The 17285-nt window shown below is 39.8% G+C and overlaps 1 protein-coding gene across 2 annotated transcripts in view; it reads right to left on the bottom strand.

Annotated features, from left to right (window-relative positions):
- Positions 1-820: 820 nt before the first annotated feature.
- Positions 821-17285, bottom strand: part of CMKLR2 (chemerin chemokine-like receptor 2) — a 57626-nt gene continuing 41161 nt past the window's right edge. For both annotated transcript variants that reach the window (XM_020972856.2, XM_020972855.2), the window contains one exon: positions 821-3490. In XM_020972856.2, the coding sequence (XP_020828515.1) occupies positions 2413-3477 (1065 nt within the window). In that variant the 5' untranslated portion in view covers positions 3478-3490 and the 3' untranslated portion in view covers positions 821-2412. The remainder of the gene's footprint in view (positions 3491-17285) is intronic.

The raw sequence follows: 17285 nt of genomic DNA, 5'->3' as shown, positions 1-17285 counted from the left end.
CCACGCTTGGACTAACCCCTTTCCTTTCCTGGTTCTTCCTCCCTTCCCTTCTTCCCCAGCACTGTGACTGCTTTTTCTCTGAACTTTCCTTTCATTTACTTAGTATTTACCTTATATGAAAGTATTTACATGTTTTCCCACGTTAGAACATAAGCTACCTGAGGAGCAGGACAATGTTTTTGCCTCTCTTTGTATCCTTACCATTTAGTGCCAGGTATACAGTAAGCCTTTAATCAAAAATTGTTGGCTAATGAAGGACAGAATCCCTAGCTTCCTTCAGAGCATAGTTCAAGTACCAGGCCGTACACAGGCTTTCCCCATCATTCACCAGGCCGATTCTCCTTCCCTCACCCTCCAGTCATTTATACTTTTCTCTTCTGAAATTAATTTGTACTACTTAGTACACACTCTGTGTAAGGGGTGGTGTGGACACATTTGTGCTTTGTCCACGTAAGTTATGTATGAACCTGTGTCTAGATGTGGCTTGCAGGGAGTCCAGAAAAGATAATTCTATCGTCTCTTCCTGCCACCAACCCCCAATCCTTCCCCAAGGGAGGCTTTGTTTCCTGCCATGAGGGGAAGCAGGAACTTGGGTCCAAGGGATGGCTACTCTGTTCCCCTTAGAGAAAGAGAGAGTACTAGGCTATAATTATATCTATCTGCTCTTTTAAATATTGTCGATCTAGGGAAAATAATGTTTAGGTTCAAACTAAACTCCTGATTTCTGTCTCTTAACGGGAAAGGAGTACTATAAGCTGTATATTCAAGGCTCTATTCCTCTTCCTATCAGACGCCAGTTAAACAATGAACACGTAGCAAATAGCAGATAAACCTATTTATTCAAAAGATAGTAATCAGAAGTCAGAGAAAGTATACATTTGAGATTACACACCAGAAAATACACAGAAATAATGGGCTCTCCCTTTGGGTGTGAAATAATTCACCTCAACCAAGAGAGTCTCAGATCTCATCCAAGGGGAAATTTCCCAAAGTCTCTAGTGTTATAAACCAGGAATAGGGACATGATTGAAATGCTGGCTCCTTTATATGTCACTTTCTCAGAAGGTGGTCTTCCCAGGTCTTTCTTTAGCAACCTGAAGAGATTCTGGAATGGTATGACTTCTCTCTTGAAGATGGAAGCCAGAAGACCAGAATCTCACTTTTTCTAGAAACCAACTCTACTTCTTGACAGGTAGAGATCATTGAATAATCAATTTCCACCAATAAAAGAGCCTCATATAAATGTGCTTTGAGGCTTGGGTTACATTTGTATGTACTTGTGAACAATCCAGTAGAATTTAAGCCCCCCGAAGGCAGGGTTATTAATTTCTTTTTTTCTCTTTGTGTCCCCAGTACCTAGCATGATGCCTTGCCTACAGTAGGAACTTATTTTGTTGAATTGAATTGTTTCTATTTAAGATGACTCTTGTGCATTATTGCTTGGACTTTTTAAAAAGTTACAATATGGAGAAATAGCGGAATGAAGCTAATGTGTCATCAAAGCCTTCATTTTATGAACTTGTTATAGGATCATAGGATTCAGAGTTAGAAGGAACCTTATAGTCCATCTTCTATTCCAACTTTCTTATTTTAAAGATAACGAACAGAGTCCCAGAGTGGTTAAGTAACTTGTCCAGTGTCATGGAGTTGGTAGAGATCAAAGTTCTTTTGGCTCCAAATTCTATATTTTTTCCATTATCTTTTGGGCAAGTCTATTGTCTACTTAAATGTCAACCTTGTGGGTTTATGATGTTCTTGACATACACTCACACATAACACCAGTTTTGAGAATCTATTTAAATTCCTAGTAATAAACTTTAAATGAATATAACATACATTCTCTGGCAGAATGCATGAATTACATAAAGTTAAGAATAAATCTATTTGTAACATTGTGAATATGTCTGTGAGACTATCTGCAAAAATGAAAAGGAATGTTAGAAGCAGCATACACCTTAGTATTCTTGTAAAAAAAATCTATCTTATCTTTAATTAGAAGCTCCAGGATCTTTTAAGTTATTCTAAGAAAATAATAAAATGCTTCAAAATCAGAGACAATGTCAGTGTATTGTAATGAGCAAGAATCAAATTTAAAAAGCTTTCCCCACATCTATGGCAACCCTAAATAGGGCTGCCTCAGTCAACAGATAGAAAAATGGCCTACTGGGTATCTTGTAATTAGATTTGATTCAAAGATATCCCAGTTAGGAAATACCCATATGCAGGCACATCCACACACAAAGCTATACTGCACAGTGGAAAATAAGAGAAGAATGGCTCACTGATAAAGTGGTTAACTAGCCAGTATTTGCCTGGCTTGTTTATTTTATCAAAAAATATCAGTTGCTTCTTACTAGCATGCCATGTCAGTTTGGGTTTCTTTTGTTTTAGCTTCAATTCTGGGGACCCTCCTCACAGAGTCATTTCTGGGAGGCACAGGTTCTTGGCCTCTGAGTGTTTAAGCTGTTCACTCGTTGTCCCGGACCAACTGACCTCGCGTAATGTATGTTTTAAGAGCTCGGCAACTGAAGTCCGGAAACGAGCCTGGAACTTCTTACTAACCAAGACATAAAGAAGAGGGTTCAGACAGCTATTGAAGAAGGCCAAACCAGTAGAGAGGGGGAGTCCTGCCTGAAGCACGTGGTAGAAGTGGCTGCTGTGGTGAATTGACAGCTCCCAAATGCTAAAGAGGTGAAAGGGAGTCCAACAAATCACAAAGGCCAGCACCACGGCCAGTATTGTCCAGAAGTGCTTGCTGGACCTCAGGGTCGCTCTCCTCTTCACCTGGAGGGCGAGAAGTGAGTAACAGATAATCATGGTGAGCAGGGGCAGGAGGTAACCCAAAACAAATTTTGTCCAGGTCAGAACATGGTGCCTCATTAAAATAATGCCAGTGTCATTCTGGTGGAAATTGTTGTAGCAGATGGTGTGGTTGTTGAGGTCAAGAGTTTCTCTGAAGTACAGGGTAGGACTACCAATCATAACTGCCACCAGCCAGACTATGCCAATGACAAAGAGGGCGTTCTTTAGCGTCCGGTAACGTTGAGAGAAGACAGGGTGAATCAGATGAACGTAACGGTCCAGGCTGATCACCGTGAGGAAGAACACACTGGCAAACATGTTCAACAAGGCAATGAAGGAGTTGGCTTTACACAGCCAGGTGCCAAAGGGCCAATGGAAATTCATGGCCACGTAGGAAATGTAAAGAGGTAGGAAGAGAACAAAGATGAAATCTGCAATGGCCAGATTGAGGAACCAGAGAGTGGCGACTGTCTTTTCCCACTTAAACCCTGTGAACCAGATGACAATGGCATTTCCTGGCACCCCAAGGACAAATGCTAGGCTATATAATGCAAGGGAAATCCACTGCACAGCTCCCAGGTGAGCCTTCTCTTCCAATTCCAGCTCTTCTTGAGAATACTCAAAGGGATAGGTGTAATTCTCAAACTCATCAAAGAAATAGTCACGGTCTTCCATGATGTCTTACTGCCTGGAAAATTAGGAAATTATAAAACAAGTTTAGTAGAAAAGGGAAAACTTCCTTTAAGATGAGCACAAATGAAAGAACATTTTTTTCATCATGGTAGACCTGAAATTTCTAGTCAGGAGTTCAAATTCTACTCCAGATACAAGTCATGACATTTCTGAGTAGGCACTGTGCTAAGCAACACAAATACTGTATTTAGAAAAGTTACTTCCTTGGCCTCCCTTTCTTCATTTGTAAATGGGAAAAAATAATTATCATTCACTTAATTTGTTGAGAAATTATAAGGCTTTTTATTTAGAAAGTGTTTAAGGCTCTCTAAATTAACAGCACTTTATCACACTATTTTCTAGACAGTTCTAAGAATCTGATTCAGATTAAATTTGTTGGGTTCATTAGAAGCTTTAACATGCAATAAACAGCCTTTGGGTGTTTAATGTTTACACAGGGAGAGATACCAAAGAAAACGTGAACTCTATATACAAATAATTTATGATCTACTTAAGACTACAAGCATAAATTCCTTGAGATCAGGGATTATGTTTTCTAGATCTTTCTATTTTCCACAGTAGTGCTCAACACATTGCCTTGTACATAGGGGATGCTGAATAAGCATTGGTCGAATGAATGAGTGAATCCTAGAATTTCAGAGCTAGAAGGGACCAACCATTTCAATTTTAGGGATAGACTGAAAGAGGTTAAGTGACTTTGCTAAGGTTATGCAGGTAGAAAGTAGCATTAGATTTCATATTGTCAGTCACTAGACTCCAAATCCTGACTATGTCCTTTACTATATAGCTCAGAGAAGACCCATGATTTCACCAGCTGCAGAGAATTCTCACTGTGGGAACCCGCTCCACTAATCAGAGCTATGAATCATAGTCAAATCCCAGGGAATTGCCTAAGGTGCTGCCTCATTTCATGCAGGGTCACATACCTAATGTCACAGAGACAGGTCTTTCTGATTCTGTGTTCAGCCCTCTGTCTGTTAGACCAGGTTCTCTCTTTTGTCCAGTGAGTAATCAAGTACATAATAAACTATATGTAAACTATATGAAAAATGCTTAGGAAACACAACCTACAGGAGAGGCTGCTAGAGACAAAACAACCTTATGCATAAGCAAAGTGGGTAGTCACCTACATAGTATGATTTGAGTGACTTTATGAAGACTACGTCCCCAGAGTATCTCTCCCACCCAGATGCCAAAATGCCTGAAATTCCACCATTTTAAATCCTTTTCCTTGGATTAAGCATTGCTCCCTACCAGTGGTGCTCTTTTAAAATGCAAATACTACTGAGAAGAGTAACATAATAGATCAGTTTCTTTTTTTTCTTTCTTTCTCTTTTCTTTTCTCTCTCTCTCTCTCTTTTTTTTTTTTTGGTGAGGCAATTGGGGTTAAGTGACTTGCCCAGTGTCACATAGCTAGTGACTGTCAAGTGCCTGGGGCCGGATTTGAACTCAGGTCCTCCTGACTCCAGCGCTGGTTCTCTATTCACTGCACCACCTAGCTGCCCTGATCATTTTCTTTTGTGATTGGAGAAACTGGGGTATTGTTGTTGTTCAATCCTGTTCTGCTCTTTGTGACCCCATTTGTGGTTTTCTTGGCAAAGATACTGGAGTGGTTTTCCATTTTCTTCTCTACCTCATTTTACAGATGAGGTAACTGAGGCAAAGAGGGATAAGTGACTTGCCCAGGGTCACACAGCTAGTAAGTGTCTGAGGCCAGATTTGAACTCAGGTCTTCCTGACTCCATGGCTGGCACTCTCTTCACTGTACCACCTAGCTGCCCCATGGAGATGGAAGATGAAAGAGCAAAAAGGGCTTTGAAAAAGTAGGTGGGGAGGAATTATGCCTACAACATTTCACCTACAAAGGGATAATTCTGCTTACAACAGGCAGAGTAAGACACAAACCAGGTTGTAGACAACTGAAGATTGAATGGGTGATGAAGAAGGAGAAACAGCAAACTTATGCTATCATTTTTACAAATGTAATGGTGAAGGGAAGAAGTAATATGTATGTGTTGGGTGATCAGCAGTGTCAAAAGAAAGTTTTATTTTTTTTTTAGAATTGAGGAGACAGCTGGTTATAGGCAAAGGAGAAAGTCAGTAGAACGGGAGAGAATGAAAGTGAGGAAGAAAATGTCCGATGGAACATGTTTATGGAGGAAATGGGATGAAAGGCACAAATGTAAGCATTAGCTTTGGCATCTCTTCTCCTTCACATTATATCCCCCTTTTGATATATTCTTTTCCTTCACTTATATTTCTCTATGTGCATTTCTCATGTGCATTTTCTCACCAGTGTGCTTCCTCAAGATTTCTTTAAATCTCATGGGTGTCTCTCCAACCTGGGGTCCTCATGCTTATTTGGGTTTAATGCAGGAGGAGGAATATATAGCTTGAGTCTCCATCCAGTAAGACTATAGTCAAAGGTCAAGCAAATCACCAGAAGGCTAAAATCAAATCAGTTAATTGAATATAGTAAAGTGAAAATAATGAGTAAACTTGTATAATAAAATCATTTTAGCCCCTCATAAACAAAGAAGAAATAAGGTAGGAGGCTAAATCTAATTTCTGCCAAACCACGGTCCAATTTTCCTAGCATTTTTTGTTAAATAATGAGCCCTTAGGAGTCTTTGGATTTATTGAACACTAGGCTGCTTGGTTCATTTTCTTCTGTGTATTGAGTATCTGATCTGTTTCTCTGATCTCTCTGTCTCCCTCTCTTTCAGCCAACACCAAATTGGTTTGATCATTCTGCTTTGTAGTACATTTGAAATCTGGTACTGCTAGGCCATTTCCTTCTCACTGTTTTTCATTATTTTCCTTGCAATTCTTGACCTTTCTTCCCCCCAGATGAATTTGGTTATCATTTTATTCTAGTCTTCTAACATTCAATCCTTTAGTTTAACAATTTCCTCATAGTCTCCCACGCCGGTGGAAACGGGAATGAATTGCCCAAGCTGGGATGAACTTCCACTCTGAGGACGCTAGAGGGGGAGCTACTTCATGTTGTTGCTGGCCTGCCTCTCAGGGCAGGCTTCTTCAGCTGTCACCTGCTGTATTTGTGCATCCACCAGGGTCATTTGGGGGAAATTGCCTCTGCAGCTGGTCCTCTCCAAAGCCCCACCTCCACAGCTGTCAGTTGTAAAAACCCTCAGCTCTTCAATTGTTTACAGCTCTGCCTCTCTATGGCCATCTCTAACTGCCATTTCCACACCTGTCAATCTCAGAAGCTCTATAGCCATATTTGACCCCACATCTCTTTTCTGCCCCTGTAGCCTCAGGCTTCCTAGTTGCCTTTGGTCAATGCATTCTGCTGTTCAACTGAGCTGCTTATGTTTTTTAGTACTTTTTTTTTTTAAGCTTTATACTGTCCAAACCACCTGCCATCTGCCTGTTGTTAGACCTAGCATTCTTTATGATTTTTATTTCACCTAAGAAGTATCAAAAATGGCTGCTTAGGCGGTGGCCATATTTTTTTTCCCTCCCTTCCCCTAACTCGAGGTCATCAGCTTTGACTCCCACCTAGGATAGGATGAATTATTTTAAATGATCTCTTTCTCACTCCAGGGTATGGGCAATGGGACCTTAAAGTGTCTTTCCTCTTGCTGCCTCTGTCTGAGACTTGGAATAAACTCATTCATCTCTTTGTGTGCCCTTTTCCTCTCCCATCATGGTCTCCCTGGCAGCTAGCACATGCAAATTTTCTGGAAACATCACAGAGCCTCAGGTTGGGAGGTAATAGGAAGAGGCACAATTTGGCTGTGTCTATGGCATTCCTGATGACAGCAAAAATCTCATGTCTCACACTATATTTTGGCACAGACTGGACATTTCATATTAGGACAATAGTTCCTTCTTTTCCTCTTCTGCGATTGCCTTTTTTCTTTTTTTCTCATCAAGATCTCTAAAACATTAAATGTTTCTGCATATCCCATTTCTTCTTTTAATTGACATCAATATTTCATAATTCTATCTCTCTTCCTCCCTCTCTCTCTCCTCCTCAGACATACCATATGCATACAGTTCTCTAAATCTATTAGAAAATTGTGAAAATTGTCTGGTTTGAACGTTCTTAGAATCATCCTTCCCAGCTGGGGGTCTGACCTGAAGGATTTGAAGACCTCTACTTCCCAAAGACATCCATGTGCTATGGGCATACAAAAGTTGTAAAAATATTCCACATTCCATTTACCTACATACCACAATGGCACTATTTCAGTTTTGGAATAAAATACCATCTACTGCTTTGAACCCAAGTATGCGAGGGGGTATATGAGCTGTAAGACATTGCCAACAGAATGGGTGGATGACTACTAATCTATAAAATCAAGATTATTATAATAATTAGATCAGTAACTAAGTATATTTGGTCAGAAATGGATCTTTTTTGAAACTTTTAAATACGACCAACGATCTTGAGTCTGCTCTGGAGTTTAGCATGTAGTGGGAAATTTGTTATTCAGAAATAACATTCTTAAGATTTAGTTTAATCTGATGAAGTTTGGCTATTTATGTGTAGTTTAGACTATTGCCCTCCAAAAAAATGTACTTGACATGCTTGTACCAATAAACCTACATTAGAGCTTTATGATAAAATTTTTGCACTTTACAAAGTCCAGATAGTTCACATAGAGATTAAAGAGAAAACCAAACATTCATACTTTCTCTATATAATCACAATCTTTCTTTCTCTTTTTTCTTTCTTTTTCCCTTCCTTCCTTCCTTTTCCCCTTCCTTCCTCCCTCCCTTACTCCCTCTTTCCCTTCCTTCTTTCTTCCCTCCCTCTTTCCTTCTCTTCTCTCCCTCTCCTACCTTTCCTCTTTCCTTCCTCCCTTTCTCTTTTCCTCCTTCCCTCCCTCCCTCTCTTCCTTTCTTCCTTTCTTCCTTTTTAATTTTTGCTGCAGAGACCTCACAAGTTTAGATCTAGGTTCTCTCCATTCTGGAGATCAAATCAGTTTGAGGAACTTTCCTTTACCCCAGTGGTCTTTCTTTATGCTTCTTCCTTCACCATGGACACCAAAGCTGTTCTCTTCTGTGATCATTCTTGGATGAAGCCATTTGCTTTGAATGAACAGAGAGAGAGGAAGGAAAAGCTTTTGCTTGAATTCTTAGCTAAGTCTGAAGATGCTTCCTCTAGTGGGAGAAACATTAAATATGATGACAGCAATGAGACAACAACCCAAAATTTGGATGTAGCCAAAGCAGTTCTTAGAGGGAAATTTAAAAATGCATATGAATTGATAGAAGAGTGAACGGACTAGAAGAACAATTTATACTATAACATCAATATTATAAAAATGAACAGTTTTGAAAATGTATATAAACTGATGAAGAATGAAATGAGCAGAACCAGAAAATGTATACAATAACAACAACACTGGGAAGACAAACAACTTTGAAAGTTGTAAGAATTGTGAACAATGCAATGACCATTCATGATTCCAGAGGACTGATGATGAAACATGCTATTCATTACAGAGACATGGCAGAATTAGGGTGAAGAATGAGACACATGTATTTTTGTATTTATACTCCTTGAAGGAAATTGTTTTGCTTGACTGCATACTTGTTGCAAAGAAAAAAAATTAGTTTTTGTTTTTAAATGGGGTAGGAGGGAACAAAAATGGATTTCAGTTATTTATTTTAAATAGAGAAGTTCGGGGTTATAGACGTGAAATGTTATGTGCATTTTCAGATGAGGTCACTATATTAGTAGTTTTACTTAATTGCTTTATTTTGTTACAAAAGACCTCTCACAAAGTGGAAGTGAAATATAAATGTATGTAACGTATAAAGAAGACAAATCAACAAAACTTTAAAAAAACCACACTGTTCAGATTATACCATATTTCTAAGTGTGAAGTTGGTCTTCTGTAAAGATGCTATAGATGCTATATTTAAAGAGGCAGCTAGGTGGCACAATGTAAAGAACTCCAGGCCTGGAGTAAGGAATACTCATCTTTGTAAGTTCAAATCCAGCCTCAGACACTTACTAGCTATGCAACCTAGGGTAAGTCACTTAACTCTATTTGCCTCAGTTCCTCATCTGTAAAATGAGCTGGAGAAGAAAATGGAAAACCGCTCCAGTATCTCTTCCAAGAAAACTTCAAATGGGGTCACGAAGAGTCGGAAACAACCGAACAAAAACAAAAGATGCCAAAGACTCATAGCAGGGGATTTTTGACTTCTGAGTTCAGGATATGAATGGTGAGAATGGGGAATGGGTATGATGAATACACAGATGTATGAGAGAAGCCTACTTTACTTGCTAAATATCAGTTCTGGTTCATTTACAAAGAACCTCATTCTTGAGGACATAAAATACTTCATTACTGAACTTTGTGGAGGGCTTATTTTGTAAGATCTGTCTGTCTTCCTGGGGAAGTGAGCTTGACCTAGTTTAAAAAAGAGGGGTGGGTGGGGCTTGATTAGAGCTATATCTGAATGTTTTTCATTTGGTGTAGAACATAAAATGCTGCCCCACCCAGGACATACTCAAAATGTTTGGCACCAATGATATCCTTAACTTCTCTTTGGAGGAATGTCCTGAGGGAAAGATTACAGGAGGACGCAGAGGCAAAGAAATATTTTATAAGGACACCCTGTCTAGCCACCACACAAGGGAGGGAGGGTGATGAAAGAAAACTCATTCTGGAGTCAGAGGAACTGGGTTCAAATTTCACCTCTGACACCACCCATTTGACCTTGGGCAAGTCACTTAATCTCTTTAGGCCTCAGTTTCATTTGTAAAGTGAGGGAGGTTAACTAGATTGGCTTCTGAGTTGCTTCCAGCTTGTGAAATGGATTGCTTCTCTATCATTGATGTTGACAGTTCACTTCTGATTGGTAGCCACTATCTAAATCAGTTGGGGTGAAAAGGATATTTCCTCAACCCAGTGAAGGTGTAGTCTTCCATGTCCCTAATCATTAGAGCTTTCTGTCTCTTGGCGTCTTTCCTATCCATGCCAATCAATACTTTTAAGACCGAATGTTCGATGTCTATCAGCGAGCCAAATGTCACAGTGGCTCAACTTCAGGCCACAGAGGACTGGTTGCCAGGCTGAAGTGGTGCCATTTGTGGGTGCTGAAATGTGGTCTTTCTCTACAGCTGGTCAGCAGGTTGGGATTCAGGCCAATGGCTGGGAACGTGCCACTTCCTAACTTCCTTCATCCTTACCACTCTACATCAGTGAGTAGGAATTTCCAAAGTGAGACAAAATCAACAAGGGGCAGGACGGGGAGAAAAGCTCACATTTACAATAGCAATTCAGTTCAACCAATGGTAAATGCCAGGCATATTGAAGGCACTGTTTTGAGCACTGGGGATACAAAGACAAAATAAAAATTGCCTGCTTCTGTCCTCCAGGAACTTACATTCTACCTGAATGTAAGCCCTTTACAATTTAAAAAGCATTTTCCTCACAACAACCCTTCAAGATCAGTAGCAAAAACATTATTGTCCCCATTTTACAGATAAAATAATTGAGGCTTACGGTGCTAAAGTAACTCATAGGATAGTAGTTTTGAAGATGGTAGGGATCTTAGAGTCCAACCTCCTCATTTTACAGATGAAGAAAATGAGACTCAGACAGATTAAATAATTTCCCCAAGGTCACATAGCCAGCAATGGCAGGGCTACATGTGGACACTTCATTACTATAGGCTGTTCCCGTCTTGCCAGTGACTTGAAGTGACTACTCCAGGCAGTTAGAAATCAGCAGCTTAGAGCTGGGGAAGGATCTTAAAAGGCTAATGGTGGACAGTAACAAGGAAAAGGGACCATACCCTGAAGAGCCTTCCTGCTTCTGAGGTCTATCCAATAAACAATTCTCTCTCCAATCTTTCCATTCATTCCAGAAACTGTCCACATGCAATATTGCACATGTCAGCCTCTGGGAAGCTCCCAATTCAAATTATCTTGTTAACTGGAGAACCTAAGTCTCCAGTACAAAGACTGATTCAAATTTAGAAATCACTTCTGAAAGTCTTCATCTTGAGTCACACTTGAAATTTAAGGAAAAAACAAACACGGAATTGTCTTTTACCCCATACTTATGACAGTGACTCAAACTTGCTTTAGTTACTTAACCTGGCTAAGGAATCTACAGGGCAATTAACTGTTTGGCTGTGCTTCTCTGGTCATGGTACCACAGAGATGAATCACACAAGAGTATTTTAGAACTATAAGGGACAAAATAGATGAGCTAGTCTAAAATCTTCATTTTACAGATGGGGAAACTGAGGTCTGGGAAAGGGAAACTACCGGCTCAAGGTCACACATCTAGATACTGGTGAGGCTGTTTAAAAAAAGAGCTGATATCCTCTGACTCCATCCAGTGTTCTTTTCACTACCCCAGATGACCTCATTTCAGTTATGCTGAATTTATGATTTTGCCTGGGGTGCTATTAGGCGGCTTTCATAATTACATGATTAAGATTTCTGAAGCCCCACTTTTCATTCTGGAATTAAAATTTTAGCTTGTTCTTACACAGTGCTGGGTTTCAGAGCAATTTGTCAGAAAAACAAAACAAAAAAACCAAACCACGTGATTTCCAAAGAATAATGATAACCCTGTCGACTGCTCATGATTCTTGAAGTGTGCTGAATGGTGACTGAACACCTAGAAGCAGTGCTCACAGAATGGGTTCTATTTTTTTTGGAGGGTTTCTTCAGCAGCTACAAGGGGATAGAGGACGTCCTGGCCCCCTAGGAAACTGATCTAAGGTCAGTTCTAAGATAATGATAAAAAGGTACTTGCCATTCCAACGGGAGCAGAAGAGTTTGGCTGTCGTTCTACAGAGTGGGAATGAGGCAGGCAGTAGATTTTGGTTGCTAAAAATAAGCTACTTTGAACTTGGGCTACATTATTAGAATTATAATGTTCACCATGAAGGGAAGTAATAGTGTCATTGTACTCAGAAAATTTCTGAGCTTTTGTGCTTAATTTTGGATGTCACACATTAAAGGGGACATTGACAATGAGAGTATGTACAGAAGAGGATAGTCATGATGATGGTGGTTCTGGAAACTGTACCATCTGAAGAATAGTTAAGGGACCTGGGAGTATATAGCTTAGAGAAAATGACATTCCGAGTTGGGGGAAATGAACATGTTATTTGTCTTTAAATGCCTGAAAGGCTTACTGCATGGAATTGGAGTAGATTTTTTCTGCCTTGTTCAAGAAAGAACGATGATTACCAATGGTTGGAAACTATAGGAAAGCAGATTTCAGTTCAGGATTTAGTTTAATTTAAAAACTTTCTAACATTAGAACTGTCCAGAAAGAGAATGGGCTGCCTCATCAAGTAACTCGCCCCCAGTCACTGACAGAGACTGGTCATCTTTTAGGGATGTTGTAGAACAAATTGATCCTTGGAGTGAGAAGATGATCTGATTGACCACAAGTCTTTGTTTTGACTTTTCCACCCTGACCTCCAAAAGAAGGGAGCAAGCTGGGTTTTAGGCACTGGGGATTCTTCTAGGCCATCTTCAACATTAGATTGAGATTAGGGGTGAAGATATCTGTAATTCCACAGATAGGGCTCTGGAATAAAGACCAATATGGAGTTAACTGGACTAGGCCTGTCTTGAGGCTACAACATTGTTGTTGTTCAGTCATGACTGACTTTTTGTGACCCCATTTCAGGTTTTCTTGGCAGAGATACTGGAGTGGTTTGCCATTTCCTTTTTTAGCTCATTTTACAGATGAGGAAACTGAGGCAAACACTATTAAGTAACTTGCCTTGGGTCACACAGCTAGTAAGCATCTGAGGCTGGATTTGCACTCATAAAGATGAGTCCTCCTGACTCTAGGCCCAGCGCTCTATCTACTGTGCTACCTAGCTGCCCCAATAATAATAGCTAGCATTTATATAGCACCTACTACATGTCAGGCATCGTACGGAGTACTTTAGAAATATTATTTCATTTGATATTCACAACAACCCTGGAAGGTAGGTGCTATTATTATAATACCCATTTTACAGTTGAGTAAACAGAGATAAAGGGACTTGTCCAAGGTCACAGAGCTAGCAAGTGTCTGAGACTGGATTTGAGCTTGGGTCTTCCTGACTCCAGAACCAGAACTTTATCCACTTCACCACCTATCACAAATACTAAGGATCCTTTTAGAAGGCACTGCCAATTTTTTTGTGGTCACATTACCACATCCTTCAATTAACTTGGCGTTAAAATTTAATTCCAACAGAGAGTGCTGGCTTACATTTGGGCATACAAATGTTTTATTTAATTTTAAATAACTGTGATTCCTTCTTTGGGGAGGAAAGAGGCAGAAGAGATTTCCCTTATCATAAGGCAATTGGCATTTGCTTCTGGGTAGGGTGGAACTAGATTAACTTCTAGTGATATAATTCTGGAAAAAGGCTCTTCTCAGAAAAGGCTCTTGGACACACATGGCTGTGCATGTGTAATCACTATACATTTGAAAATTTGAAGAGGACACGGGTTGACACCCAGAAAGTCCATGCCCATGCCCCAGTCATTTGGATCAGTATATGCAGCTATTCCATTTGTACATACTGAAGTAAACATTGAAAATGAATAATTGCTAGGGCAGGGGGTGGGAAAGCAAGGAGGAGTGTCTAAAGGGACTTAGATTAAATTTGGTTTTGCAAATCTTTCAGGTTCAAACTTCAACGATTGTAAGCACCCATTGGGAACATTTTCTTGGTGCTCTATCACAGACAAAGGAGGCCCAAGGTAGTGGTGCATCTCCGTGCACTCCATTTGGGGTTTTCTTGGCAGAGACACAGAAATGGTTTGCCATTTCCTTCTCCAGTTCATTTTACAGATGAGAAAACGGAAGCAAACAGGGTTAAGTGACCTTCCCAGGATCACACAGCAGTTAAGAGTCTGAAGTTGAATTTGAACTCACTAGGATAAGTCTTCCTGATTCCAGGCCTGGTGCTCCATCCAATGAGCCACCTAGCAGGCCCAATAATAATAGGTAGCCTTTATAGGGAATAAGAGAGCCTTTAAGTGGGGTCTAAAAAAATTTTCACTCTATCTATCTATCTATCTATCTATCTATCATCACTATTCACAGCTGTCTGTGGCTTTGCTAGCATATCTATTTAGGTGTAGCAACTTAATCTTCTGCCTGATTCCCATGATGGCTCTAGAATGGCAGGATGGGAAATGTTTGGAAATATGTGGTCATACTGATATTACGATTGTAGCTACAGGTGCTAAAATCCAAGATGATTCAGGAGGATCTCTTTGAGATAACAGAAACTTTAGAAACAGAAAATTTTGGAGGACCATCCTGGGATGATAGAGAATTTTGGGGTTCGACTGTTCATAGGCATTCAGGAGAATTGTTTATTTTGGGGTTCTTTATTTGGGGCCTTGAGGAAGAGACTTCTGCTTGAGTGGATGAAGGTGGAGATGAGGTGGAGAAATGAGAGAAAGATAAAAGCAGATGAATACATGGGCAAACAAGCAAGAGGGAAGAAGACAAGTGTGTGTCATGCCATTGAGACCAGGAAGAGCTGACATTTCTGGCAGCTGGTACGAGTGAAGTCTAGTCATCAACTCCTTTCTTTTTGGGAAGAAAGATCCCTGACTTTCTCAAGGCACAGTGCCGGGAAAATTTCAGTCAGTTTAAATCTCAGACCATTCTTTTTTTTTCCCTCTCTCTTTTTTTTTTTTAAAGGCAATCGGGGTTAAGTGACTTGCCCAGGGTCACACAGCTAGTGTCAAGTGTTTGGCCTGAGGCTGGATTTGAACTCAGGTCCTCCTGACTTCAGGGCCAGTACTCTATCTACTGTGCCACCTAGCTGCCCCTCAGACTTTTCTTCAGCAATTTCCCCTCAGGATTATCTGGGAGAAAGGTTAACGGAAGTCTTACAAGTTATTGCGGGTTTTGTTTTGACTGTTTATCAGTGTTTTTTATGTTATTTGTTTCTAAAATATAACATAGCCATTAATGATAATTCTGAAGCTTATAAATTCACAATTTGAGACTGAGAGAAGGAAAACTTCCATGGGAGAAGAGATTTCCGCAGTTTTATTTTGGAGTGGGAACCAAGACAATTAGAGAGTTTCTGCTGTTTTGGTAATTTAACGAAATTTTCCTGAAGCACAGTCACTAGACTGAATTTGAACCTGGAATGAAAGAATTAATAAGGAGATGAGCCAGTAGCAGAGAGGGATTAGGTTGGTATGGTTGTTCCCGACTACATCTGAAAGACCAGGCATCAGACTGCTAAATCCCCTGAAGGGCTATACTACTAATTATTTTTATACAACAAATGTCAGATTATCATAATTAGCAATAATTTTAGCAAAAAATGATAAACTTCTTATATGTGTAGTGTGACTGTCTCAACGTGGCTCACAGGGAAGTAAGAATGGATCTCTTCTCCTTACTTTTCTCTAAAGGAGACTTTGATTCCTGCCAAGAGGGGAAACAGGAGGATAGAGCTAGGGGCAGGTCACTCTGCTCCCAGGGAGAGGAAGTACCAACCTAGAATTATATCTATTTGCTCCCTTAAATGTTAGTCTGGGGAAGTAATATTTAGGTTCGAGCCAAACTCCTGATTGCTATTCATGAACAGGAAAGGGTGGGCCCCAATCTTTATGCCCAAGGCTTGATGGAGCCCCTTCCCACTATATAAATAACCCTTCAAGACAGGAGTTACATATTTATTCAGCACTTTACAATTCACAAATACACATTACCTCCTTTGATCTTCCCAACAACTCTATGAAGTAGATAGGGCTATTTTTTTTTTAAGATGAGAAGGCCAAGGCCGAGAGAGTTTAATGATTTGTACAAGGTCACCCAGCTAGTAAGTGGTATAGTTGGAACTAGAATCTTGAACACATAGCAATTCTTTGGTAATATTGACAAGGGAATGGCTTACTGCAAGTACTCTAATTAGGTTTCTTTTTCACTTGAAAATGACAATAATCTAGGTGACAAATCCCATTTATTTTACAGCTGTTAAAATTAAGCTTTCATAGCTTAAAACTGCACTAGCACTTTTGGGATACTACCTATAGACTAATATTATATGACTTGTCTTACCAAAAGTCTACATTCCCTCCCAATTCTGGAATAGGATGCAACATGGTAGGGCAGTGGATAGAGTGCCAGGCCTGGAGTCAGGAAGATCTGAGTTCAAACCTGGCCTCAGACACTTACTAACTGTGTGACCCTGGGCAAGTCATGTGACCTTGGATAAGTCACTTAACCCACTTTGCCTCAGTTTCCTCATCTGTAATAAGAGCATCCCTGAGTATTGTGAGAATTAAATGAAATAATAATTGTAAAATGCTTAGCACAATGCCTGGGACATAGTAAGAACTATCTAAATGTTAGCTATTATTACTGTTGTTGTTGTTCTAATTATTAGACTTTAGACCAACTGTTTTATAGAAAGCAACTTGGTATAGTGGTCAAACCAGAGCTGTGAAACGTGAGCATATTGCTTAGTATTTCTGAGTCTCAGTTACCTCATCTTTAAAGTGGGGATAATAGAAGTTGTAGCTTCTACCTCACAGGGTGGATGTGAGGCCCAAATGAGATAATGTATTTAATCTTAGGTAAATGTGAGTTAATCATTATCCATTTCTGTCTGGATTGCTTACTAATAAGAGTCATAGGAGTTTGTAGGGTAACACAGCATTATATTTTTATTCCCTCATTTTTAGTTACATTCACTGTCTTTGGCTCTTAATGTTAATTTTTCCATATTAAAGTTTGGGTAAGATGATCATGCAAAATATCTCTCTGCCCATCAATCTTTTTTAAAAAATATCTATT

The sequence above is a fragment of the Phascolarctos cinereus genome, unplaced genomic scaffold, assembly GCF_003287225.1.
Source record: "Phascolarctos cinereus isolate Bilbo 61053 unplaced genomic scaffold, phaCin_HiC Scaffold_7;HRSCAF=346, whole genome shotgun sequence".
In the NCBI taxonomy this organism is placed as follows: Eukaryota; Metazoa; Chordata; class Mammalia; order Diprotodontia; family Phascolarctidae; genus Phascolarctos; species Phascolarctos cinereus.
Note: the sequence above shows the minus strand (reverse complement) of the source record. Positions and strands in the feature narration are given on the sequence as shown.